We start from the raw sequence: 26,977 nt of genomic DNA, 5'->3' as shown, positions 1-26,977 counted from the left end.
AAGTATTCCTGAACCCAGCATCTCCTCTGGCCTTGTCTTCCCTGAAGCTGACCACATGCCTCATGTCCAAGCCTCAGGTGAAAAATCGTGGTGAAATACACATAACATAAAATATACCATTTTAACTGTTTCTAAGTGTACAATTTAGTGTCATTAAGAACATTCACACTGTTGCGTAACCATCACTCCCACCCAGAACTCATTTTGTCATGCAAAACTGGAACTCTGCATGCATTGAACAATAAATCTCCATTTCCCCCTTTCTTCAAAGAAACAGTTTTGGTGTAAAAGTTGCTGCATAAAATAAGCCTGGGTCAACCCAGAGGCTTTAAAGAACACAGATATCTGTTAAGGTGCTTGGTCAACATGATCTCTTTTAAAGGATAAAAAAGGCCACCATGGATAATCTTTTCTAGCGACTGAGGATAAGAGATGAATCGGTTCCACATGATAGATTTAATTACTATCATCCACATCATTCCGCCTAAGCTCTTCCTATTTCACTCTCGCTTGCCTCTCAAACGATAAAATATGTGGTGCATGTGACGCTTGCTCTTGGTACACCATGATCCTGCTATATTTCTCATCCATGGCTTATTTACACATCTTAACTACTTTAAGGGGAAACAAATACAACAGGAAGAGCAATAACATTTTTCAACTCTGTCACCTGCCAGATTTAATTGTGTAAACAAGGTAATAGAAATTTAAGTCACATATATGCGAATAGTCAAGCATCTGGTTATTTTGGAGAGAACCACTATCCCTTCATGTGTGTTAACTCTGACTCCAATAGCTCTAGAAAACCAGATGTCCTAAGTACTCTGTTTTTACTCTGTGCCAGAGAAAATTAGGCCGCTAAGTCATAACTGTGTAAGAAGATTATAAAGTTAGAGAAGGTCTCTGCACTGTTGCTCACTTAAGTATCCTAATCCTACCATAAGAGGTAAGTCAATGACAGTCACAGGAATACTACAAGGGAATCTGAGAAGCCACCTGTTCTGCTCACCCACAAGCTAAAGTGACATCATCCAGCATCACCAGCCACAGGAAAGGGGGCACAACGGTAGTGGAAGTCGGGGGCAGTGGTTCATGGAATGATGAAAGTGATAAAACTACATGTTCTAATTAGTGCTGCATTGTGACTGATAAAGTTTTACTGGGCACCCATTTACTGTGTATAATGAACTCTGGGCAATTATAGTACCTATTTTTACAGCATATTTTTGTTTTCTTTTACACTTTTCACCAAGACTCCAGAAACCACTGGGTAGGATAGGAAGAAGGACACAGAATAGCATCAACAGGAAATTCGGACACTACCAAGGATAAAATATTGGAAGGAAGCTATTCATTCCTATTGGAAATCAAAGGAGAAAACGAGCTTAGACAAGGCTACAGGCAAGGCTGCCAACGTAGGGGACGCTCCTTGTGAAGTCTAATGGACCACACTGTAATATGGGAGGGGCCTTCATTCACACCTCTGTGTGGTCTCTGTCCCTGCTCAATGCTCATAAATGGAAGGTGTGTCTTTAGAAATCTGTCGTCTAAAGCTGGGGCTTAAAGCCACTGACAGATTTCTGAGACCTTTATCCACAAGACACACAGGTTTAAGTACAACCACATAGGAGCAAATGAAATTCTCCTCTTTATCCAAGACAAGCCCTGGAAGACTCCCCTGGCATAAAGCCTAGGAGGCTGTAGAGTGTTGGAGGTCACATGGGTAGGCACCATCGCCACCCTCTTGGGCATTTTTGTCCATTTTTCCCAATTAGATTTGTGATGTGGGAAGGCCAAATGGAAAACCACAGGGGAAAAGCTACAGGAAGAAAAACAAAAAGAAAAAAAAAGCCAAAGAGACAAAAGGCAGACTTTCACAGGAAAATGTGGCCATTTAAAATGAGACCAAGAGATACAGAGATGGAATTTTTCGGATTTAAAATCACCCTCGGAATCCTGCCAGCTTGACATGGTGCCTCTCTCGTTCCCATGTCAAAGTTTCTGTGGCAGATGGCAAGGAGCACAATGACCCAAAAATGTCAACCCTGTTTTCTTATAATAAAGAGAAGCTATTGAAAATACACAAAACAGTAGAGGGGAAAAAAAGCAAAAAGGAACTGTCTGAGAGCCCGTATTCTGCAGGAATGGGGCAATACATTCTGGTCCCCTGAAGTTCTGATTCTTTCATAAAACATAGCTTATGCTCAACAATGCTCAATAGAGGGTTTTCAAGTAAAATTTTCTTAAAATTGTTCAGTTGGTTTGTTTTGGGGGAAGATGTTCCATGCACATTGCAAAAACCACACAAGTATTAAATATATAGTGAAAAGTAGGTGTCTCTGTCTCACCCTTGAAAGAATTCTCCTCTCAGGACAGCCATTCCTGCCAGGCTTTTGTACAATCCTGGGAACTCATTTAATCTTAGGATAGAGAAATAGACATGTTTGTGCTGGCTCCCTTTTTATGCAAATACAGCAATCTAAACATATTGTTTCGCACCTTATTTTTTCCACTTAATATATTGAGGATATTGTTCTGTAGTTATTCATCTATTTATTCATTCATTCAATAAATATTTATCGAATACCCACTATGAGCAACGCATTGACCCAGACATTTGGCACAGCAGTGAACAAACTAATGTCTTTGTTCTGGAGAAGCTAATGCTTAGTAGAGGGGATCACAGGACAAATCAGGGTCCAATAAATATGTACTATGTCCGATGGTAATATGTATTATTCTAAAAACTTAAAGCAGGGTATGGGGAGGGGGAAGCTTGCTTTATGTGAGGACGTTTCAGTAGTGGCCTCAAGACAAGATCATGCAGCTATCAGAGGGGAATCGCCCAGACAGAAGGAAGAGCACATGCAGAGGTCCTGAGACCAGCGTGTGATTGTCACTACTGAGGAGCAGGAGGTCACCATGACTGCCATGGAGTAAGTAAGGGAGACTGACAGAAAATGAGGTCAGAGAATGAGGAGGAAGGCAGATTACATACGCTCTTGTAGCCTCTGGTCCAACATTTGGCTTTTACTCTGAGTAAGATGGAAAGCTGCTAGTAAGTCAAGAGTGGAGGAGGGATCTACAAGATATACCTTTCAGAAGACTGATCATTCTGACGGCTATGCTAAGAAGCTGCAGGCAGCAAGGCTGGAAACAAGGAGACCCATCAGGACACAGTTACCATAGTGTAGGCAGAAGGTGATGCTGGCATGGACCAGCGTCGGTAGAAATGGTGGATGGCGGTCAGTTTCTGGATACCTCATGAATGTTGGGCTGCCAAGAATTGCTGATGGACTGCATGTCAGGAGTGGAAGAGAAGAGCCGAGAAGACTTTGCTTTCTAGCCTGAGCTACTGAAAAGAGAGAGTTGTTATTTACTGAAATGGGAAAAGCAAGCCTGGGACAGGAGAGGTGATCAAGACATTGTTTTAGACAAGGTGGGTTTGATATGCCTAGCAGAGTTCCAAGTGGAAATGCCAAGGAGGCTATAGATATATGAGTCAGGAAGCAATGAAGATGCTGGGGAGGGGTATACCTATGTAGGAGCTGTCATCATATAGATGGTGTTCTGAGACATGAATTCATTGTCATATGTTATCTATGGTCTATTCAGACTTCCCTTGTTTTATTTCATTTATTTATTTATTTATTTTTTGAGATGGAGTCTCACTCTGTCGCCCAGGCTGGAGTGTAGTGGTGCAATCTCGGCTCACTGCAAGCTCCGCCTCCTGGCTTCACGTCATTCTCCTGCCTCAGCCTCCCAAGTAGCTGGGACTACAGGCACCCGCCACCACACCCAGCTAATTTTTTGTATGTTTAGTAGAGACGGGGTTTCACCATTTTAGCCAGGATGGTCTTGATCTCCTGACCTCATGATCTGCCCACCTTGGCCTTCCAATTTAATTTTACTTATTAAAGTTCAGGGTACATGTGAAGATGTGCAGGTTTGTTACATAGGTAAACATTTACCATGGTGGTTTGCAGCATCTATCAACCCATCACCTAAGTATTAAGCCCGTATGCATTAGCTATTTTTCCTGATGCTCTCCCCTCCTCACTCCCCAGCCCTTGTTTTTTTTTTTAAACAGCTGCACAGTAAGATGTTCATATTAAATTGAAATGAAGATAACTGCTTTGACAAAAAGTCTGAACACACAGTACAGTTAGTCAATCCAAAGTATTCATGGATTTCCTATTTGCGAATTCACCTACTGGCCAAAATTTTTTGTAACCCTAAAATTGATACTCACAGGGCTTTGATGGTCATTTGCAGTCATGTGCAGAGTGGTGAAAAATCTGAGTCCCCAGTGCATGCGCCCCCAGCTGAGGTCAAACAAGGTGACACTCTGCTCTCTCGTTTCAGCTCGGCTGCCATAATCTTTTTGTGATCTATTAGAATGCTAAAACCACAAGGCCTTAGCATCTGTGTGCTTTTTGTTGGTAATTATACTGTTTAAAATGCCCCCCAGGTGTAGCATTGAAGGGTGTATAGTGTTCCTAAATGCCAGGAGGCTGTGATGTGCCTTGTGGAGAAAACATGTGTTTTAGATAAGCTTTGTTCAGGCCTAAGTTATAGCACTGTTGGCTGTGAGTTCAGTGTTAATGAATCAACAATACATATCAAATAAGGTGTCTTTAAACAGAAACACACATAAAACAAGGTTATGTATTGACCAGCTGAAAAAAATGTTGTGACCAGAGGCTTGGAGAAGCCTAGCCTTGTATTTCCTAAAAGAGCAATGGGTGAGCACCCACTAATTCAGTGATCATGGTGACTTTATGGAATGTAACTGCTAGAGGTAATGAGAATGTACTTACTTTTAGTTCTTTTCTACCTTTGACATGGGAAGCATAAGATTAAAATTACTTTAGATAAATCATCTACCACTACTCTGTGCCTTCAAGTAGAACCTCATAGAAACCAACCCAGAAAGGTAAGGCTCTGACTTATAAAAATTAGTAGAGAAAGAAAAAACTCCATTCACAAGTGCAATGAGCTGCACACAGTGGATCCTCAAAAAAATGTCCGACAGCTTTCAAAACCCATTAGAGTATCCAATAGGCTTCCCTATCAGAAAAGTATTCTTGTGTCTTACCCAAATCCCCAATGCAATTGAAACCACACCCCCTCTTTCTGTTCACGGTAGTAATGGAAACTTGTTGGTCACCAGCTTCTGCTATAACAATCCTTCAGACACTCAAACGCATACTAAATCACTCTATGCTTCTCCATTTCCAAAGTAAAATAATCCCATTTACTTTAACATTTCTTTCGTAGGTCTTATTTTTCATCCTCTAATCATCTAAATGGCATTCATTCCACTTGGAAAGGCAATCACATCATTCTTTTTGCCCTGTTAAAAAATCCATTCAGAATTGCAATTTTCATCTCCTTGCCTCCAGAGTCCACATGTCTGTCATAAATGTTTAACTGGTAGGGTCATTTTATATCAAGATCTCCGTGAGCAACTGTTTTAATATGTAATTGTTCTTAGAATTCACCTTTTAAAAAAAATTTTATCTTTACAACAAAACTATGTTAATTATTAAAGACAATAGCTGAAATCCACAGACCCAGACAGCTTTTTATCCAAAGGACACAGACAAAAAAGTACAACTGAAGACAATCAGCCTATACATATAAGCTAATTATAAAGAGATTTGATGTTTATCGAGCTAAGTTTTTAGAATACACTCACCTTAAGGGGTTAAGGATTTGGATACAAGCTCATGTGCCATTTGCTGTAAGTTCTAGTTGGCAATGTGTCTTGTCACTGCCTTAGTGTGTAACTTATGAAAAACAAAAATCTTACAGTTGAGACCATCAAGAGGTTGCACCACGTTCTACCCACTACCACGTAAGCATATATTCCTATTACATTTAATATTTATTCTAAGACATTTTCTAAAAGTTAGTCTAGAAATTTAAAAGAACAAAAAGAAGCCTCTCGGAATTATGGATTTGGATTATGAGGCTAAACCATTAGACAACGTATGGTTAGACAAAGCAAGGGAGAATGGGGTATCAGGGCACCAAACCAGGAGTCCTGAAAGTTGAACCCCTTTGTCAGAGGTTTATACGTGATCTCTTTTAGTCACTTCACCTTCTGGGACCTAAGTATCCTCAGGAAGGGGAGGTACAAGATGATCTGTAAGATCTCTACTGTTTCAAAATTCTGTGCTTAAAGAGAACACAATTAGTTGGCACTGGAGGGATACCAGTGATGGCACAAATCACACACATTTAAATCGAAAGTAACTGAGGTGGATCGGTATTATATTGGCATGTCCCACACATGCCTCTCTTTAGGACCTACAAAGTGACCAGCAGACTTTATGACAATGGCACCGACCTCCTGCCAAAGAAGTGATGCCCTGCGGTTCACTCATTCTCATCCTTTACCCTCCTAGCTCTGGTCTGTAAGAATTTAGTTTACAGGCTGGGCACGGTGGCTCACACCTGTAATCCCAGCACTTTGGGAAGCCAAGATGGGCGGATCACCTGAGGTCAGGAGTTCAAGACCAGCCTGGCCAACATGGAAAAACCCTGTCTCTACTAAAAATACAAAAATTAGCCAGGTGTGGTGGTGTGCGCCTGTAATCCCAGCTACTAGGGTGGCTGAGGTAGGAGAATCACTTGAACCTGGGAGGCAGAGTTGCAGATTCAGCCACTGTACTCCAGCCTGGGCAACACAGCAAGTTTTCGTCTCAAAAAAAAAATTTAGTTTACAAACAGCTAAGTAAGTACTTACTATGTGTCAGCTTCATCAATATCCTAAGTGTTTCATAAATATTAACTCATTTAATTCTCATGTCATCCTTTGAACTAGCTATGATTATAAACAAACTGAGGCATAGAGAAGTTAAGAAACAGGCCCAAGATCACATCAAAGTGCTTGGCAGAGCCAAGTGCATGCTGTCACTGCTGTGCTACTGTATAAGATCCGGAGTTGTTAAGCAACAAATGATGCTATCGTAGAGGAGTATTACCTCTTCCTTTCATTTTAAAAATTTGCACTTGTTTCTACCCTTCCCATTTTTTACCTTTATGGGAGTCTAAGTTATCATTTATTCCATTGGTTGCAAAATAGTGAAGAGGGTTGCAAGAGTTTTGGGGCATTCATAGATAGCCTTGATTATAGTGCCTGATACTAACAAGTAACTTTTTAAAAGTCCCTAAACTCTCCTCTGGATGCACAAGGTATATGAGGTCCACTGGGGGTAATCTGTAGTCAGGGATGGCGTGACAGCATGTATGGTTGTTTGCACATTAGAAAATTTTTTTTTTTTGAGATGGAGTCTCTCTCTGTTGCCCAGGCTGGAGTGCAGCGGCGCAATCTTGGCTCACTGCAACCTCTGCCTCCCGGGTTCAAGCAATTCTCCTGCCTCAGTCTCCCAAATAGCTGGGACTACAGGCCTGAGCTGCCATGTCTGGCTAATTTTTTTTCTTTTTTCTTTTTTTTTTTGTTTTGAGATGGAGTTTCACTCTTGTCACCCAGGTTGGAGTGTAATGGTGCAATCTTGGCTCACTGCAACCTCTGCCTCCTGGGTTCAAGCGACTCTCCTACCTCAGCCTCCTGAGTACTCAGATTACCGGCACGCATCATCACGCCCAGCTAATTTTTGTATTTTTAGTAGAGACAGGGTTTCTCCATGTTGGCCAGGTTGGTCTCGAACTCCTGACCTCGTCCCTCCCAAAGTGTTGGGATTACAGGCGTGAGCCACCGCACCCGGCCTTTTGGAATTTTTAACCATTTGCAGAAGTAGTATTTTGGAACAGGTTTAGAAGGGGAGTCAGGGTGCTGTCCTAGGTTTCTGCAATTTTCCTGTATCCTCCTTTAATTGATAATTAGTGTCCTACTTTCAGAGTTTAACCAACAATCCCTGTTTAGGAGTCAAAACCTATGCTTTATTCAAAGCCTAGTTTACAGCCAGCTGCCCCTTCCCCAGCTTGTCACTCTTATCACCCTGTTAATTTCTTTCATTGCACTTATCTCAATATGTATATTTCTGTTTTCTTTACATGCTTATTGTTTAGTTCTCTCATGTTTGTTTACATGTTTATTTTTAGTTCCTTGATTGCCACTGTATCTCCACCACCTGGCATAGCGCTTAAGACCTACCAGGGACTTGACAAAATTAAGGTACCTCACTCACTGCTTAACAAATAGATCAAAATGTAGAATGGCTCAAAGACAAGCAAAGTTTGTTTCTTGTTCACGTAGAGTCCAAGTCAATTGCATGTGGGGAAGGAGCTGGGGAAGGGGGCTTTGTTCAACAAGGTCATTTGGAGACCGAGGCTGATGGTTGTCTTTGCCATCTTCAACTCATGGCTTCCAAGTAACCTTGGCCATTCAGGGTTTCCCATTCATCCAGCAGAATGGGAAAAAGGCATGGAGGCACGTTCATAGGAAGTTTTTATGGGTAGGCCTGGAAGGAGCCCACATCACTTCTGCCTACATGTAGTTGGCCTGATCTCTGGCACTAGCGGGAAAATGAAGATTAGCCGTGTGTCCAGGAAAAAGAGAAGAGCATAGAATCTGGTGAGCAGCTAGCAGTCCATAAATATCTACTGGAGAATAAATGTGAGGGAAGCCAGAGAGGAAGAAAGCAAGGCGTTTACCATCAAGTTGAGAGATGATGACTTTCTGCAGAAATGGCTGCTCTATCTGGCCATCCAATTTTCCGTGAAGCACACTACGGACTGCAGGTATAAACGAATGCATTTGTCTTGTCTTCCTCTGGATTGAAAACTCCACGAACTCGGGAGCTTTTTGTTAAACTCCAGTTTCCCAGAATAAGGGTCACACCTGCAATAAGTGCTAAATAAATGTGTGAGAAGGAAATGAAACAAAACAAAACTCTCCTGATCCACAAGTATTAAGAGAAAGAGAAACAGGGACAGTATAAGCCACAAGCAGTGGAAAGTTCTCCACTGGCCAAGGTTCAGTTTGGGAAACTCCAAATTACAGTTAGGTACTAAATACCTCCTGGGTGCTGAGCCCAGTGTTGGGTGTTCTTGTATATATTGCAATCCTTTAAATATCACCATACATAATAATTGGAAACACTTAACACATAGAATAGGGGATAAATGGAGCTCCTGTCCTAAGATATTGGCAGGCAGAAGGAGTTACAGGATATAGCTTAATCTGAGCTAAACTAGACAATTACTTGAAACATTCCTTAATAAAAGGAATTTTAGTTTTTTTCAGATAGATATTTCTATTCATCCATTTTTAGGCAGTAGCATGATTTCGAGTCACCCTGGTGGAAGGGAATAAGGTTTGGTTTCGCCAAGCATGTAGGAGCTTGAAAGTTGGTTGCTGGTCACAGGAATTAATTGGGACCAGCCGACAATGTTGTTCTGAGTTGTGGGGTTGGAATGACCCCTTAGAATGCTGGGTGGTGCAGGCTACACCCCACCTAAGTGTAGTTCCTAAATCATCAGTGCTTGATGCAGAATAATTAAAGACTGAGCATGATTCACATGAGTCTGACTGTATTGAAAACTGATAGGGTATAGATTATAATCCATTTATCAACATCTAATGCAGTTAACCAATTATGAGGGCCAAGCGGACCATATGAAGAGCAAAATTGTATAGAGTATCCTTGCCCTGCAAAGGGCCCAGCCCCAAAATCACAGAGATTTTAGCTAAAAGGGATCTGAGATACAAGACACCTGCTACCTTGAGAGACTCATCCACAGACTTCTCTTCCTCCTCTTCCAGCCTTCTTAACTTACAGACTAAACACAGTCCACATGCTGAGCACAGAACACTATGTTTTTTCTGAAACCACTCATTGCTCCCTCCCCCTCACTCCGCCTCCTCCTACTGCTCTGTCCATTACTTTCCTTCACACTTCTAAAATCAGGTCATTCACCCCCTTGACACTGTATGGGTGAAATACAAAGAGAACTGGATTGGGCGATTGCTTAAATTTGTATGTACAAAGATGCCCATTCAGCATTATTATAAATAGTAATTTGGAAGGAAAAGTGGAAAAGCATCCATGTCCATTATAATGATGAGTTACATTTATGTGAGTTGTATTTATTGGTGTGGAACAATAGCTATAATCAATTAAGTTGAAAAAATCAGGACTAGGCAGAATGTATAATATTCACTGTTTGTTTCAACAAATATGTAATGTGCCATGCACGGTGCTAGCCATCAAGAGTATAATAGGATACTAGTATAAACAATAACAATTTAAAATAGTAGTAAGTGCTATGAAGCAAAATGCAGGATACTATGAGTATATAATTGATGAAAGATTTAACCTACTGCCATTAGTAAAAATGTCGTGTATGGTATGTGTTTAGTAGGTGTGTGTGGTGTTTGTTTGTGTGTGTGTGTGTGTGTGTGTGTGTGTGTATGAAAAAGGCTAGATTATAAATATCTCTCTATAAAACCAACAGTTATTAGCCCTAAATTATTTCACTTTTCTTTTCACCATGTTATGAATCTTCCAAAATTACCATGTGTTTCTTTAGTAGTCAGAAAGAAACTTTAAAAAAAAATTAATTTGGCTTACTAAGCTTGTCTTAGTTTCCTCAGTTATAAGTCAGATTTAGAGTTATCAGCCCTTTTTCATCTTCCCTTAAGATGAAATAAGAATTTATATTTCCTGACTTTAGAGTGCATAAGGATATATATCACTTTTGCACATTTTAAAGTAACAGTAATAGAAAGCTTTGGGGAAAAGGAGTCAGAGAGACACCCCTCTTCCCGAGGAACATAGTGGGCCATCCTAGGCAGGGGAGCCACCGAGCCCACCTTCTGCCAGAGCCCAAGAGGTCTCACCATTGTACTTGGCAACTCTTCAAAATGGATCCTCTGCCAAAGTTGAAGCATCAGTTACATCTCAATGTGGAAGACCCAGAAAGGCTATTACGTTATTTCTGATTAAACTTATTCCTTACAAAGATAAACAGAAAGTTAACTGACATATTTTTAATCTTTGCTATTCATAATTTATCTCTGCTATTTGCAGCTGTTTCCAGTACATTTAGTAGCTCAGCTGTAAGCTTCTGTATAAAGCAAAGAGCGAAGCATTCTCTCTGCCACCTCTCGCTGACAACTTAAGAGCACCTCTCATGGGAGCACAGAACTCTTCCCCACAAAGGGCACAAAGTGTCTAGGGCATGGACTCAGTTGCCCAGTGATTTAAAAAATACCCTGGCCGATGCCCATCATGAGACATTCCAAAGGCATGTCCAAAGACATTCTAAAGTACCAGAGTTCCTTAAAAAATGCTTGTATTTTTTTTGTAAACTTCACATACTCATTGTCATGAAAAACTCTATTTAAATAAGAATAAAAAGAACTGAGAAGTTCTAAAACATCTCTCAAATTCCACCACTGCTAGTAGTGTGGTGAGCATGTGCCTCAAGATTTCCATCTACGTGCAGCATCCAGGTATCACGTCCACTTTATCCATGGCGGCACTGTTACATAAATGGGATTATTCGCTTCTTTTTTAAAACAAAAAATAAAGAAGGGTATTTAAAGCTTAAAAATAAGCAGATCTTGATTAGGAATTCTAAATCAGGATCATGAGACGCCACATGATGGCTTGGGGAACCAGTGATGTTTTATTCTTTGAGCGGGGTGCTAATTACAAGATTGTGTTCATTTTGCAAAAATGTGAGCTGTACATCTATGATTTGTGCACTTTTTCAGTTTTTATGTTATCTTAAAGTTTTTTAACTTAAAAACCCGATTAAGTAAATCGACACTCCATACAAAGAAGAGACGCAGGGAAAGGAAACACTTATAATCCTAAACTAGTAAAGTCAATTTGTATGCAGTATTTAATTTTCAGTATCTTAAGAAATTAATCTGTTATTTGTTCATGCACTTTCACACAAATTTGAGAGGCAGTTCTTCTACGTCCTAGATTGGATAAACGGGTATTCCTTATCCATCAGTGATTTTAAACTTAAGTCGTAAACACAGTTCTGCAAGGAATCTCCGTGCCGAATCAACAAAAATTGGGGAAGTCCTAGGTGTAGCAACACTGCAATATAGCCCGCCCTTGCTATGACAGAACATGTAAGCTAACAAGCTATACTTTCTATGAACTTATTAAATCAGCCAAAGTGTCCACCAGAAATATTAAATCCTATGGACAAGGCTGAAGTTAGTTAAAAAGTGAGATTTAAGTATATACAGATGTGATTCCCCCCTTTTCCCTATCAGGTATTTTATCTATCTCTTAAGACACTTTTATATATTAAATATATTTTATATTTTGTTTTTACTATTGAAAACAAAATAAGCACAGTGGTAAAATAAAAGAGGAAATTAATCAAGCACTTTTGCAACACAAGCTATAAATCCAAACATGGCAAATTTCAGAATGCAAACAACAAATTTCTCCAAATAGATATGCTCTCCTTATATCTATGTGTAATACAGGGAGGGCCACATCAAGGAAGGTGAAGTGGTTGGTGGGTCTTAGGGAGTCTGGGCACTTCATAGAGCCAGTAAGCAGATGCCCAGAGCTGAGTCCTTAGGTGTCCAGGATGTGAACTGGGAAGATTATCCACCTACTCCTTGGATGGCTAAATCCAAGGAGTAAGATGGGAAGTTAGAGATGAAGTACAAAGGCAAAAAGTAATGAATGAGGAGCGTTGAAACAAGTAAATGGAAAGGAAGGAAGAGTGAATGTAAACTGTATCATAGCTTAACCTGAAGCACCTAAGAAAGTTTTGCTATTATTCTTGAGTCCACATTTATAGGAGGGCATTTAAAGTTGCAGTCAAGGCTATCAACATGAACCACACCACTTCTTCTGTAATCCTATGAGCATCTCTCCAGAGACTTCCTCCATCCCAAACCTATTTAATTTCTAGGCAATGCAGCTAATTAGCTTATTTATCCTAGGACTTCCATTTATTGCATTGATTTTACCATCAACATCAGACTTAATCGGCCACCACATCAATGGTATTTTCTCTAGCATCCCATGTATGGCGGCTTCTGTGTCTTCTCACCTAATGGGACCTGTGCAGCATCCATCATGAATCATCAGTATCCAGGAGGCTGAACAATAGGATAAAAATTTGAACAGAACTCATATTTGCTAATTTTAAGCTTTGCACTTCCTGTAGCCCATCAAGAGTAATTCCTTCCTATAAGACCACAGCAAAATGAATGAGATTACTCATCTTCATTATATTGTTGGTATGTGTAATTCATAATTTCTAATGCTCTTGACACCATCTTCAAGGAGAAACTCAAAGCCAACCAACACATTCAATTTCCCAAAAACTTGTCACCACAATACTTCTTTTTCCAACAAATAGCATCTTAGATCCACCCTATTAATAAAATCACTCATACCTTTATTCTATGTGCTTTAGTTTTCAAGGACCGGAGAAGAGGGAGATATTTTGTATGCACTCATTCTCCTCCACATATTTCTATTCATTTGATCAATGTGGTTACAGGTTATCAATGATCAAGAAAATGGCACTGTAGCCATTAGTAATTTCTAACTATATCTAATTTGTCCTCACTCATTACCTTCAAACTTCTGAAACCTGTGGACATAGGAATATAGGTGCATGTAACCTCCTCTGATCCTCTAGATCCATCTTCTCAGGAACATAATCAAAAGCCTACTTTATACAAATAATATATATATTATATATTTATATGTAAAATATAAATTTTTAATTATACTATACATAATATAAATATTTATATTATATTATATAATTATATATTATATATGTAATTATAAATATTTTATTATATGTTATAATAATTATATATAATTATTATATTATTTAATAAAATAATATATATATTATTTGTATAAAGTAGGCTATATATATAATATATATTTCTCCTAGGACACACTACATTGTCACTCACTTCTAAACACCTCATTGGACTTTGGGAACAGGCCATAGGACTCATCTCATACAGTTATTGATATGTGATATATATTAAAGAGATGAGACCTATAGCCTGTTACTCAAAGTCCAATAGATAATATAAATCACATATAGCTATGTGTTATATGTTCTACTATATAGACCCTCAGATTTTCTCTTAAGTTATGCCTTTATTCATTCAACACCATATAAAACCTACCATGTGAAAGGCACTGCTGTGGTGTGAATATTTGTTTCTCCCGCCTCCCAAACTCATTTGTTGAACCCTAATCCCCAGTGTGATAGTATTAGAAGGTAGGGCATGTGGAAGGTGATGAGGTCTTGAAGGCTCTGCCATCACTAATCAGATTAGTGCCCTTATAAAAGAGACACCAGAGAGCTATCGAGCTCATTCTACCGTGTGAACACACAGCGAGAAGGCATCATCTACTAAGCAGAGAGTTGGCCCTCACCAGACACCAAATCTGCTAAAACCCTGATCTTGGATTTCCCAGTCTCTATAAGGAATTAATTTCTGTTGTTTGTTTGTTTGCTTTTTGAGACAGAGTCTTGCTCTGTCCTCCAGGCTGGAGTGCAGTGGTACAATCTCAGTTCACTGCAACCTCTGCCTCCTGGGTTCAAGTGATTCTCCTGCCTCAGCCTCCCGAGTAGCTGTGATTACAGGTGCCCACCACCACACTGAGCTAATTTTTGTATTTTTAGTAGAGACGGGGTTTCACCATGTTGGCCAGGCTGGTCTCAAACTCCTGACCTCAGGCCATCCGCCCGCCTTGGCCTCCCAAAGTGCTGAGATTACAGGCATGAGCCACCGTGCCTGGCAAATTTCTGTTGCTTTTCTGTTATCCAGTCTGATGTATTTTGTTAGAGCAGCCTGAACAGACTAAGACAGGTGGCATGCCAGGTAATGTAAGAATTACAGTGAGGGAGTTTTATTCACTTTTTTTTTTTTCAAGCTGCTTGCTTCAAATGCCAGGGTCATTTGCTTTACTCTTCCACATTTCACCTCCAATCAGTGGCCAGGGCAGGTGGATTTTCTTTCACATCATCTCCTGCTTTATTTTCCATTTTCTCTCTACCATTCTAATTTAAATCCATATCATCTTTTACCTAGATAATTTTTAAAGCTTCCTTCTAATTTTTCTCCTTGTCATGGTCTCCTAATTAAACATTCTATTTTACACAAATATATTAATGTAATCTTCATGATGACCCAATGGAGGTAACAATCATTATTCCCATTTTCCAGAGAAGAAAGCTAAGAATTAAAAAGGTTTTAAAATTACTGTCCAAAATCACACAATGAGTGTAACACAGAAATTTAACTCCCTCCCTGACTTCACCACTATGCAATCTATGCATATAACAAAATTATACTTATACCTCATACATTTATACCAATACAAATTAATAAAATAATAAAAATAAATAAAATAAAATTAAGAAAAATAAAGAACCTGGATGTGGTGACTCATGCCTGTAATCCCAGCACTTTGGGAGGCTGAGACAGGCAGATCACTTGAGGCCAGGAGTTCGAGGCCAATCTGACCAACATGGTAAAACCCTGTCTCTACTGAAAAATATAAAAATTAGCTGGGTGTGGTGGTGCACGCCTGTAGTCCCGGCTACTCAGGAGGCTGAGACATGAGAATCACTTGAACCTTAGACGTGGAGGTTGCAGTGAGCTGACATCGCGCCACTGCACTTCAGCCTGGGTGGCCTGAGTGACGGAATGAGATTCTATCTAAAAAGAAAAAAGAAATTTAACTCCCTGTCTGAGCAACTTTATATCCTCTTTCCACACATTAGACCATCTCCCAGTTAGACACAGCTGTTTAAGGGAAATTGGTCAGAGTAGGAACATAAGGTGTTCGTGAGCAAATGACAAAGCAACTAAAACAGGTGACATTGGGAAGGAAGAACAGGAAAAGAGAAATGTCAAAGGTGAGTTGAAATTTCAAGGCTGGGGCACTGAAAGTTTCTGTAACTTGTTGTCAGGCACCCGTCTAGCGCCTGCTCTCTTCCTCTCTACTTTGAAAGGCTGTATGAGGAGGTGGTTTCAGGAGTGAGGGCCCTAGAGCCAGTAGCCATTTATTCCCACCCTGGCATTACCCCTCACTAGCTGTGTGCCCTTCAGAAAGCACAGAACTCCGTGTGCCTTTCCTCAATGCAACAGGGGTAGTCATTTTAAAATATGTATTTAAAAGCAAGAATGGGGATTACTAAAGGGTTTAAAACACTCAGCACATAGCACATTATGTCGTCGCTATTTGTAAAATATTGAGAACTTCTACACATTTTCCTCACTTTGAAATAACTTAAAAGTCGTCTGCAATTTGTAATATGAACTTAATTATTTGCATTTCCTTTAAATTTGTAAATAAAATTTAAAAAGTAATCAGAGGCCAGAGCCCAAGCTGGGCTGGCTTATTTGGTATAACATCTAGCAAGTTCTGACACGCTCCTGACTCTAATGAGGTCAAGGAGAGTGTTTTAAACAGTGAGTGTCTTTGATCCTGGGTAAGATAACTGATCACATTTGCAATGATGAGAAACATGATTGGTTTCCTTTTCATCATGGAAAGGATTTAATGAAAATCCAATCTATAGATTCACTCCTCTTCCAGTCAGTGGTCTCTTACTCACTAAAATGAAAGGTGAAATATGGTTGCCTAGGCAAAAGCTAGGTGGTCCCTGTTAAATTATTGCCATTTTAGTGTCTGTCATTAAGAAGAGCTCACTTAGACCAAAGCTTTTATTTTAATGTAAAACCGGGTACTTTTTCCCCAACCTTTTAAACAGTACTTACTGAAAATAACCAGAGGATGGCCTGAATGTAAACAGCTTGCAGTCACTCTTAGTTCCCATCGCACCCTTCCAGAACTCCAAAGGAAAGTTCACTCTCTTCGGAGGTCTGTACACTTTCATCAGATTGTACTTCAATGATCTCAGCCCGACCTGCTCCTCATCTCTCCCTGAATACTGTAAGAGAATATCACTATGCGTATGTTTATGCCCGTGCTCAAAGTATGCTGGCGCGAGAGGGACTCTGCATTTCAGCCCGGTCCTTTATAATCCTTAAAGGAATGTTCTCAGGCTAATGAAGGGAAGAAAGGAATGATTCTGCCTCAAGCATTCAGGCAAAACATTCCGAAGCACTCAGAGTCCCATTTAATCCTCATGCTAGATATGTGCATTATTTATTTATTTATTTATTTATTTTTACCCATCCTGACTAACGAGAAACAGTTTATTTTGACTTCTCAACAGTTAAGAACTGCTCAAATGGATGAGATGATAAAAGGTACCAGGTGTCACCTAAAGAGGGAAAAATCTGACCTTTGTCTTGGCAGTGTTTTCTCTGGTCTGTGTCCCTATGAATGATCTAGGGATGGTGCGTGAAGGCAGGGAATGAGATGAATGATTCTCATAGATCTGGTTTCCAATTTCCCTCTTTCTGAGTTGTTGGAAAGGCAAACTCACTTCTAAAAATTCCCAACCCTCCCTTCATCACCAGTCTCTTCATTCATCTGGATTATAAACAGAAAAATCATTTCCCACACATCAGCTGTGCAGTCAAATAAGTATATTTCAGGCATTCTCTCTCAACAGTAATAGGCTTTATCTTCTTCTCAATGATATGTAATCCTATTTATTATCAATGTCCTTTGTCCATTAATCCTTTCGAGAAAATGTTTAGTGGCCCCACTGTTGCAAGCCAGTTCTTCCCCCCATCTCCCGTGTTTTCCTCCTTGTATCATGGGTGATTGGGAGGAGACACTTGGAAAAGACATCTAGAGAGCAGAGGCCAAGAGATAAACATGTTGTCACTTCCACAGTGAATTCTAAAACCTCATCTAAAGACCTCACGTTTACGTTAAGGATCATCTCATCCTGGAAGTTTGCTTTACTGGATTGAATCAAACTTCCTCCAAAGTCAGATCGTTCTTACTTTGAAAACTTGGGCTCCTGTTGTTACTGCCTATGATAGTTTCAAAAGAAAAAGAAAATCACATGAAAGTTTGCTCTAGTAATGCTTAATGCCTCCAGTAAACAGTGAAGCTCACAGAACGGTGACAATTCAAAGCAAGCTGCTTAAGGATGAATGGATTTTTACCGCCACACAAACATATCGAGAAAACACACAACTATTTCTTTGAAGAATCTCATGGAAATTACAGTTACTTTCAGAGGAAAGAGCACACTTCAGAGAATGCATTAATCGGGGTTTACATCTGAGGTCACCGTAGGACTGTCCTTCCCTGGCAGAGCCCAGCAAAGTCCTTATAAATTACAAAGCACCATTACCTCTGACATGAAAGGAATCATTTTTCAAAAAATCAGGGCTCTGGTGAAAAGAGTGTTCCTGCCCTTCTCATAAAAAAAAGGACAGTGCCTCAGAGCTCAAGTGACTGTTCAGTCTCATGCTACCAACAGCGATTTTCACCAGCAGAGGCTAAGAATTCTTTCCCAGGTAACAAACTAGGTCTGTAGAAAACTCCAGAGTTTCTTACCATTGCGACCAATCTTCCTTCCCTCCCTGCGGAGTCCAGCAGCCAGGAGCTGTCGCTGATGTGCTGCTTCCCACAGCCTCTGGAGCCTTCAGAGGCAGAGAATGTTTCATGTGGCACAAACGTATCACCACCGATTACATTTCAGTCCCTCAATTGCTGGCCTCAATGCTTTGGAAATCAGCCAAACTGAGCACGAAGACAGAAAGGGCTGCAGCTTGCAATTTCAGAATTTCCCCTAGAATGTGCTCTTAAAAACATAGGCCCCTCATTTAGCATTTAAGCAAGCGCTGGGGACTGCTATGTTCAATTATGTTTCTCCCTCTTTTCCTTTTAAACTGAGAGGAGTCGTGTTCCTTGTGGAATGAAATGATAGCAAGATCTCAAGCTGACCCAGGGGAGGCAGGCACCGTGCCGGTGTCCACACACCTCCAACCTGAGCAGAAACGGCTGCAATTCCAGTCAGAGTAAAGGAGAATCCTGCCTAGACAAAGACGAGCGAAGAGGGGCAATGCTGACGAGCACTCCATGGTTACAGCAGCTCGGTCATCGGTGGGTGTTTGCTAAGTCCACACTAAATCCTGTGGCGTAGCGCTGTCAAATCTGAACAGGTGGAAAGAAAAGTTCTTTACTCATCAAGGCAGTGTAAGGTGCACAGCTTTAGCTTGAAGAGTATAATCAAAGTTCTTCAAATGCAGGGACCTTGTCTTCTCAGATGCTTTAAATCTAGCCTGTGCTGCTCAATTATATGAAACCACGGGGCTCTTTGCTTTTCCTGCGCTTTGGCCACGTTTTATCGTTTAAAAATTTATCTCAGAAGAATTCAATCACACAGCTAGCACACAGCAGCAGCTGAACCTCATCCAAAGCTCAGACAGGACTCTTTAGAATAATAGTACACATAAGCAAAAACATCTGTTGATTGCCAAATTGTTTACTTGCCTTTCCTTCACCACCTGTAAATTGCAGGAGGGCAGGTGCCATGCTTCTTTTGTTCAAATCTGCATCCTCCAGGCAGCATCTATTCCACTCTAGAATATTTACTAGCTGAGTTAATACATTGATTTCCCATTACTGTTGGAAATGTTGGCAAAGTCCCACAAATTGGTAAAATTCCTTTTGCTTGGAGCCTGATTTGTTCCAGGCTTGGGTTGGGTTCCTTTTGTTACTGCTTTTCCTCTCATCAAAAAGGAAAAATTCACATCTTCTTGTATGGTTAGGCCTAGAAAGGGCAGGAAAAACCTCCAGCAAAGCTAAATACTTGTTCTAGAGCAAATTCATCCCCAGGAATATAATTCGTGCTGATGGCCAAGGGTTCTGATTTCTTAGAAGAGTCCATGGCATTTATCAGGCTCGATGGCATCAAGGAGTAGCTGTGAATCAACAGAGTCCCAGAAAAACACACACATTTTCACACCCTCTGGAAAAAGTCTTTTAGGATAGAGAAGCCAATATGGCAGGCAAATTAGGTGCCCACATGAGAGACATATGGCCAAGATGTAGCTCAATGCTTGCATTGAGTAGGTTCTAGACACCCCTTTAAGGGGTTAAATGAATTCAGTAAGTGAATACTCTGAAACTCTGGAGTGTTTAACACTTGTCCCCAAGCTGGAATAAGCCAACATTGCCTAACGTGGATTCTCAGTTCATCATCCCATCCTGAGGCCCTTTCTCTAGAAACACTCAGCCACATCGTTTTGACTCTACCTTGGGCCATGCCCACTTATCCTTCTCCTCTCATGGGAAGAGGTGGCAACATGTACTGCAGTGTGACCAGGAAAAAAAGCATTGTCTGCTTTTTTCCATTAGCCTTTATATCTGTGCACAACAGAAATCCCCTACCACAGCATCAGTGAAGCGTCTCCCTTTCTTCTATCTGTTCTTCAAGGTGCAGCGTTATTCTTTCCTCCTTCAGAAAGAGTTCCCTGACAGCCTCAATTTACAGCAATTTATCTTCTCTATGACTGTCACTCAACACTGTCCTAAGCATTTAACATTGAATCATACATTGTCTTCAGACACTTCTTGGATGCCAGTGGTTATTTTATTGTTTATTTTTAGGTATCTTACCATCTAGCCAGATTTTAAACATGTTATTCCTGTATCAAATTCTCTTTTTTTTTTTTTTTTTTTTTTTTTTTTTTTTTGACAGGAGTGTTGCTTTGTTGCCCAGGCTGGAGTGCAATGGCACGATCATGGCTCAGTGCAACTTCCGCCACCCAGGGTCAAGTGATTCTCCCGTCTCAGCCTCCCAAGCAGCTGGGATTACAGGTGCACGCTGCCATGCCTGGCTAATCTTTTGTATTTTAGTAGAGACAGGGCTTCACCGTGTTGCCCAGGCTGGTCTCGAACTCCTGAGCTCAGGTGATCCACCTGCCTCAGCCTCCCATCGTGCTAGGATTACAGGCTTGAGCCACCGCGCCCAGTCTAAAATTCTTGAATGGCAACCTACTGGCTGTAAGATAAAACCGAGACTACTCTCCATGGTATTTAAGGTCCTTCATGAAAGGCCTCCTTAAAGTTTCCTCTCCCACCATGCTCCTGCTAGTACCTTATACTTCAGTCACAAAGAACTCCTTGCAGTATCCTCAAGTCACCGTGCTCACCAATACTTCCAGGCCTTTGCACACAAGACACTCCATTCCAGGGATGGTTTTTTTTGTTTTTGTTTTTTTTTTTTTTTTTTTTGAGACGGAGTCTCGCTGTGTCTCCCAGGCTGGAGTGCAGTGGCGCGATCTCGGCTCACTGCAAGCTCCGCCTCCCGGGTTCACGCCATTCTCCTGCCTCAGCCTCCCGAGTAGCTGGGACTACAGGCGCCCGCCAACACGCCCGGCTAATTTTTTGTAATTTTAGTAGAAACGGGGTTTCACCGTGTTAGCCAAGATGGTCTCGATCTCCTGACCTCGTGATCCGCCCGTCTCGGCCTCCCAAAGTGCTAGGATTACAGGCGTGAGCCAGGGATGGTTTTTATTGTTGTCCCCACGGGGGCTTCGGCTCAGTCCTCAATGTCTGCGCCATCTCCCTTGACCCTCCCAACAGGGCTGAATGGCAAGCTGAAGGCTAGAAGTACATTAATCACGGGGGCGCACCATCCTTATGTCTGTGTCAGGGCCCTGCACAAATCTAAGCAGATGTAGAATCAGTGCTTTTTCTGCAATGAAAAATGCTCATACAGTGTACTGGCATTTTGGACTTTTTTTTTTCAAATAAGTTAACCTAGTAGAAACAACAAGGGACTAGGAGGAAGGATTTCTGAATAATCATCTGCCTGTTGAGTCAACCAGGATTCTATTGATATGAAAAATTGTTTGGCACTTTTATTATCAAAATGGTTACACTTTTCAGCTTGATCTTGTCAGAACACACTGAATTACAATCACCTCATTGATACCTGGCCTCACAAACCATCAGCAAGAAAGTTAGGAAGTTCTGGAGAGTGAGAAGCAGGAAAAAACTTGGACTTTTCTATAAAATAGTAGTTCGTATACCTTCATTAAAAAACGTGGACATCCAGGCTGGGCACGATGACTCACGCCTATAATCCTAGCACTTTAGGAAGCTGAGGCGGGTGGATCGCTTGAGCCCAGGAGTTCCAGACCAGCCTAGGCAACACGGTGAAACTCCATCTCTACAAAAAATAAAAAAATTAGCTTTGTGTAATGGCGTGTGTCTGCAGTCCCAGTTACTCAGGAGGCTGAGATGGGCAGATGGCTTGAGCCCAGGAGGCAGAGGTTGCACTGAGCTGAGATTGCGCCACTGCACACCAGCCTGGGTGGCCGAACCAGACCCTGCCCCCCACCCCTGATGTGGACATCCGGAAAGCCAGTCCTTTCCTCTGCACCCCGTAGGTCCTATCTTCCCACACACCCCTAAACAACTAAAAATCCAGGTACAACAGTGAAAAGTCTGAGACCAAGCAGGTAAAATGCTCAGCGGAAAGCTATTCCCACTCTTCTGAACATGGAAAGGTGAAAGGAAAAAGACAAAGGAAAAAGAAATCCCTTTACAAATTTCATGATTGTCAGAATGTTTGTGGCCCCCTCCACATTCGTATGTTGAAACCTAATCCCCAGCTCGATGGTGTTAGGAGGTGGTGTTTTTAGAAGGTGACAAGATCAAGAGAGAGGAGCCCTCATGAACGGGATTAGTACTTTTATCAAACATGACTAAGGGAGATTGCTTGCCCTTCCCCCAGGTGAGGATACAGGGAGAAGGCACCATCTAGGAACCAGGAAGCAGGTCCTCCAGGCATCAAATCTGCCAGTGACTTGATCTGGGACTTTCCAGCCTCCAGAATCGGGAGAAATAAGTTTCTTTGTTTGTAAGCTACCTAGTTTACGGTCATTTTGTTATAGCAGCCTAAATAGGCTAAGACAAAATGCATATAAGTAATACCTATTTCATTTAGTGTTTTCTTATGAGCAAATGCATTTTATCTTTTTAATGAAATTTTTATTGTACCCTTAGAAGATCTTTGAAATGTTTTTGAGAAGCCCAACAAGACATTATTACCTCCCTACACAGTGTATTCATTATTTGCCTGTTCAAAATTTTCAAATGCTCATCCTGCATTAACGAAAAGTGTACCTGCCATTCCAAAAAGGTAGTCCCTAGAGATTGGAAGCTCCCTATGGCCACTGCGACACCCACTCCCTACTATCACAATTTAGGGCTCCCCTTTAGGATAGAATTTAGAGAAAATGCAGAGACATAGGCTCCTTCTTATCCCATAGCTGCAGAATGACACCTGTCCACCCCTCTCTCATAAAAGAAACAAGAAAAGTGTTGTGAACTGCTTATCTTTCTTTGTCTCTCCCACCACCAGTTTTAACCCCTAGTCCTATCTTCCCGTACTGCCTATGTATTTTTGCCTGGCCATTGGATATGTTTAGCCTCACCCACTCCTTCTCAGCCTCACAGTTGCAGCTAATTCAGGCAGCAGGGCTAGGAGAGCTCAACGTGCGCTGGTGATTAGAGACCCTTTGAAAGAGTCACACGGACAAGATGATACTTTCAAATTTAACTTCAGGCTGGCTGCAGTGGCTCATGCCTATAATCTCAGCACTTTGGGAGGCCAAGGTGGGCAGATCACTTGAGGTCAGGAGTTTGAGACCAGCCTGGTCAGCATGGTGAGACCCCTGTCTCTACTAAAAGTACAAAAATATTCGCCAGGTGTGGTGGCGGTCACCTGTAATCCCAGCTACTCGAGAAGCTGAGGCAGGAGAATCGCTTGAACCTGGGAGGCAGAGGCTGCAGTGAGCCGAGATCATGCATTGCACTCTAGCCTGGGCAACACAGCAAGACTCCGTGTCAAAAAAAAAAAAAAAGGCAAATTTAATCTCAAGCAAACCCACTCAGTCTAACAGTCATAAAGCATGTAGGGATGGCTTTCAGCTTCTAATACTGTTTCAAAGGTTTCTGTTTCAACAGACTTAAATTGATGTTGGCAGAGGAAAAAAAAAGAAAAAAATGAGGTCAAGGCACTGAGAAAAAGAAACCATCACTTTCTAAAACCACCCAAGATTGCTAAGCATTTGCATATATGAAAAGAGACACAGGGGGAAACATATTTCATCTGTAAAATGTTTACATTGATTTCTATTAAGGTATTATGAACTACAAAATCATAAAAGAGTTTCTAACGCTGAAAAGTGGCTGTAATAGAAAGGAAATTAAGCAGAGTGGTAAAATGTGAGTGCCCTTAAGTAGGGTAGCAGCCATTGTAGATCAGAGTGTGTTCCAGGGTCTAACATATCTAACAGAAAGCTTGAAGTTTGTTTCCCAGACAAGCCTGAATTACAGAGAGAGCTGACCGGATGCCCTGAATCTTTGCAGATCGTCACAGTTTACCCTTTCCGGTTCTATCCCTGGGACCATCTATTTCTTTTCTTCAGCTGTCAGGAATTATGTATGTGCCTGTTCTTCTTTTTTACCACAGGAGGGAGCCCCAGCACAATCAGGGTATAGTTCTCCAGCTTTTTCTCCAAGTGGAGAAATGACTTTTTAATCACCTGTTAAAAATACGGGCGTAAACGCCTCCCAGCAGAAACGAATGTGATCAATCAGTTGTTCAAAATAAGCTTCAGAAGCTGCCCTCCAACTCAAACTGCTCAAGTTTTTCACATACATCTATGTGTGCATGGAGTGTGACTGTTATGTTTATTCTCTTTTACCTATTTTAATGCCAGAATTTGCAAATCATTTGAAAGGTTTTATTTAGATGAAGATAATCCAGATGCAAATTCTAAGCATTAAGATACTTGATTTTTTAACTAATGACTTTCATCACATGGAGCTCGCTGGATTGATTTATACCTGAATTAAAAGCAACCTGTAATTTATCTTCCACGCCCCATTTTTTTTTTTTTTTTTTTTTTTTTTTTTTTTTTTTTGACATAAAGGACTGTCCCAAGTAAGAAGTCTTCTGAGGCAGGTTGCCAAAGAGATTTAGTGATGGTGAAACAAGCAGCTTAATGAAGTGAACTCTCCTTATTAACCTTTGACCAAAGTCACACCTGTACCTGTTCCTTGTTTCGGGTCTTACACACTTTAAAGGCAGCAGCTAGGTTCAGTTCTAATTTGCCTCCGAAGAATTCAGTGCAAGCCTGTTTAGAAAAGTGATTATCCTTCAATTTGTAGGCAATGAGGTAGGCGCTTATATGGACTCCCAGAAGGCATCAATCAGACATAGCACTTGTCCCAGAAGGGAGCTTCATGCCCAAATCAATACAGGAGCTCACTTTATATGGCATTTCTACAAGGCTGTGTAAGGTGTCTTAAAGTCAAATGCAGCTACAGCCATGAGGGAGAAAAGAGATCTGATCAACAGAAGTGTCCCAAAGATGGTCCTTGAACCGCAGTTATGTAAAGTTCCACTCTGTCCAGGCAGGTGTGCTACACCAGTTGTGGTGTGGGATAGAGCCGGGGTGGGGACAGAAGGGCCAGCTCCCCCCATGCCACTGTGCCCCAGGGCAGAGCCCTAGGAGTCCAGGAATTCTAAATTTGAACCTGTCCTTCCAGGACATTACAAAGAAATACTTCACAGGTAGGAGGATGGGAACATATTTTATTTAAGAGTGTGTCAGCTTGATTTATAAGCTTCATATATTTAGGTACATGGAATTTTCTCCTGACCCCAACCAAGGTTGGAGTGGATCTGTTCCCTCCCCTCCTTACTCCGCCTTGCAATCAAAAGCATGCATTAGTTTGGTTCCGTTCAGTGACTCTGAGCTGGGTTTCTGAGGGGATGAGAATGGTGGAGACCTTCAGATAAGGCTTGCTGGCCACTGGCTGCAGGTGACGATTTACAAAGTTTTAATTAATTCAGATTAAATAAAATTTAAGATCCAGTTCCTTAGTCACACTAGCCACATCTCGAATGCTCAAGAGTCCCATGTGGCTGCTGGCGACTGGGCTGAAAGGCACACATTTAGAACATGCCCATCATTGCAGAACTTTCTACTGGACAGTGCTGCCCTAAAGAACTCTAAAAAGAAAATAAAATCTGTTTAGATTTAAAGTGACTGAAACATCTGCAGGCTGAGTGCGCAAGTCAGCAAGCAAGTCTGCATATTTAGAATTACTGTGTGAGCTGTCCATGATTGATATTAGGCATTATAAAAGGTATCATTTGTTTGGTGATGGTCCATATCAGAGACTGCAAACTGGCCACCTGAGGGATGAATATTGGCTTCTGCTGTGTTGTGAACAAAAGGTGGGGAGGACTTCATTAAAATCTAGTTTTCTGATTTCTTTTGAAACATCAGAAGATCTGGCCCCTGTGAGACTGCATTTCCACGCTGGAGCACAGACCTGGAGTCCAGAAGCAGCTTTCTTTTCAGAAGGAGTGAGTGCTCTTCAGGTTACCAAAATCCCCGCCCGACACTGCGTCCGTAACACTATTTCCTAATTCCTTCCATATGCGCAGTTGAACGGGAAAACAAGAATGTCTCTAGCTTTGCAAAAAGGAAAATCTCTATGATAAAACACGACAAAAGCTGCCGAGAACACTCTCGCTTATTCTGCTTCTCTAAATAAATTCCATCATCCACTTATCCAGGGGGTCTCTGGGCTACCTGTCAAACCGGGCTCTGTCAAACCGGAGAAGCCACGTCTCCTGTTAAAAAACATATGTTTTCATGTTTTGTGGTGATGGGAATTCCTAGTGAACTCAAAACAGACAATGGTCCAGCCTATCGTAGTAAAGCTTTTAAAAATTTGCTTGATCAGTGGCATATTAAACATATTACTGGTATTCCTTATAGCCCACAAGGCCAAGCTATTGTAGAAAGAAGTAAGAGAACTTCAAAATTACAATTACTTAAACAAAAAGAGGGGGATAAGGAGTTGTCTACCCCTCACATACAACTAAACTGGCATTGCTCACGTTACATTTTCTTAATATTCCTAAATCTAGTTCTGTTACTGCTGCCGAAAAACATTTCTTTGGTAACCATCCTACGGTAAACTGAGGAAGAGAAGTATGGTGAAAAGATCTAATATATGGTCAAAAGTTTCTATTTTAACGTGGGGAAGAGGTTATGCTTGTGTTT

General features: G+C 41.1%; 1 protein-coding gene across 5 annotated transcripts in view; it reads right to left on the bottom strand.

The window, feature by feature from the left end:
• PLD5 (phospholipase D family member 5) overlaps positions 1–26,977 on the bottom strand; it is a 447,689-nt gene that overhangs the window by 348,311 nt on the left and 72,401 nt on the right. Inside the window, exon 1 of one of the 5 annotated variants that reach the window (XM_003308836.6) lies at positions 18,429–18,558. The exons of 3 other annotated variants lie outside the window; for them this stretch is intronic. In XM_003308836.6, coding sequence (XP_003308884.1) covers positions 18,429–18,431 — 3 coding nt within the window. In that variant the 5' untranslated portion in view covers positions 18,432–18,558. Of the gene's footprint in view, positions 1–18,428; positions 18,559–26,977 lie in introns of those variants that run through there. One more of the 5 variants, XM_024352940.3, reaches the window with a different exon arrangement.

The sequence above is a fragment of the Pan troglodytes genome, chromosome 1, assembly GCF_028858775.2.
Source record: "Pan troglodytes isolate AG18354 chromosome 1, NHGRI_mPanTro3-v2.0_pri, whole genome shotgun sequence".
In the NCBI taxonomy this organism is placed as follows: Eukaryota; Metazoa; Chordata; class Mammalia; order Primates; family Hominidae; genus Pan; species Pan troglodytes.
The sequence above is the reverse complement of the archived record's forward strand: the minus strand, read 5'-3'. Positions and strand labels throughout refer to the sequence as shown.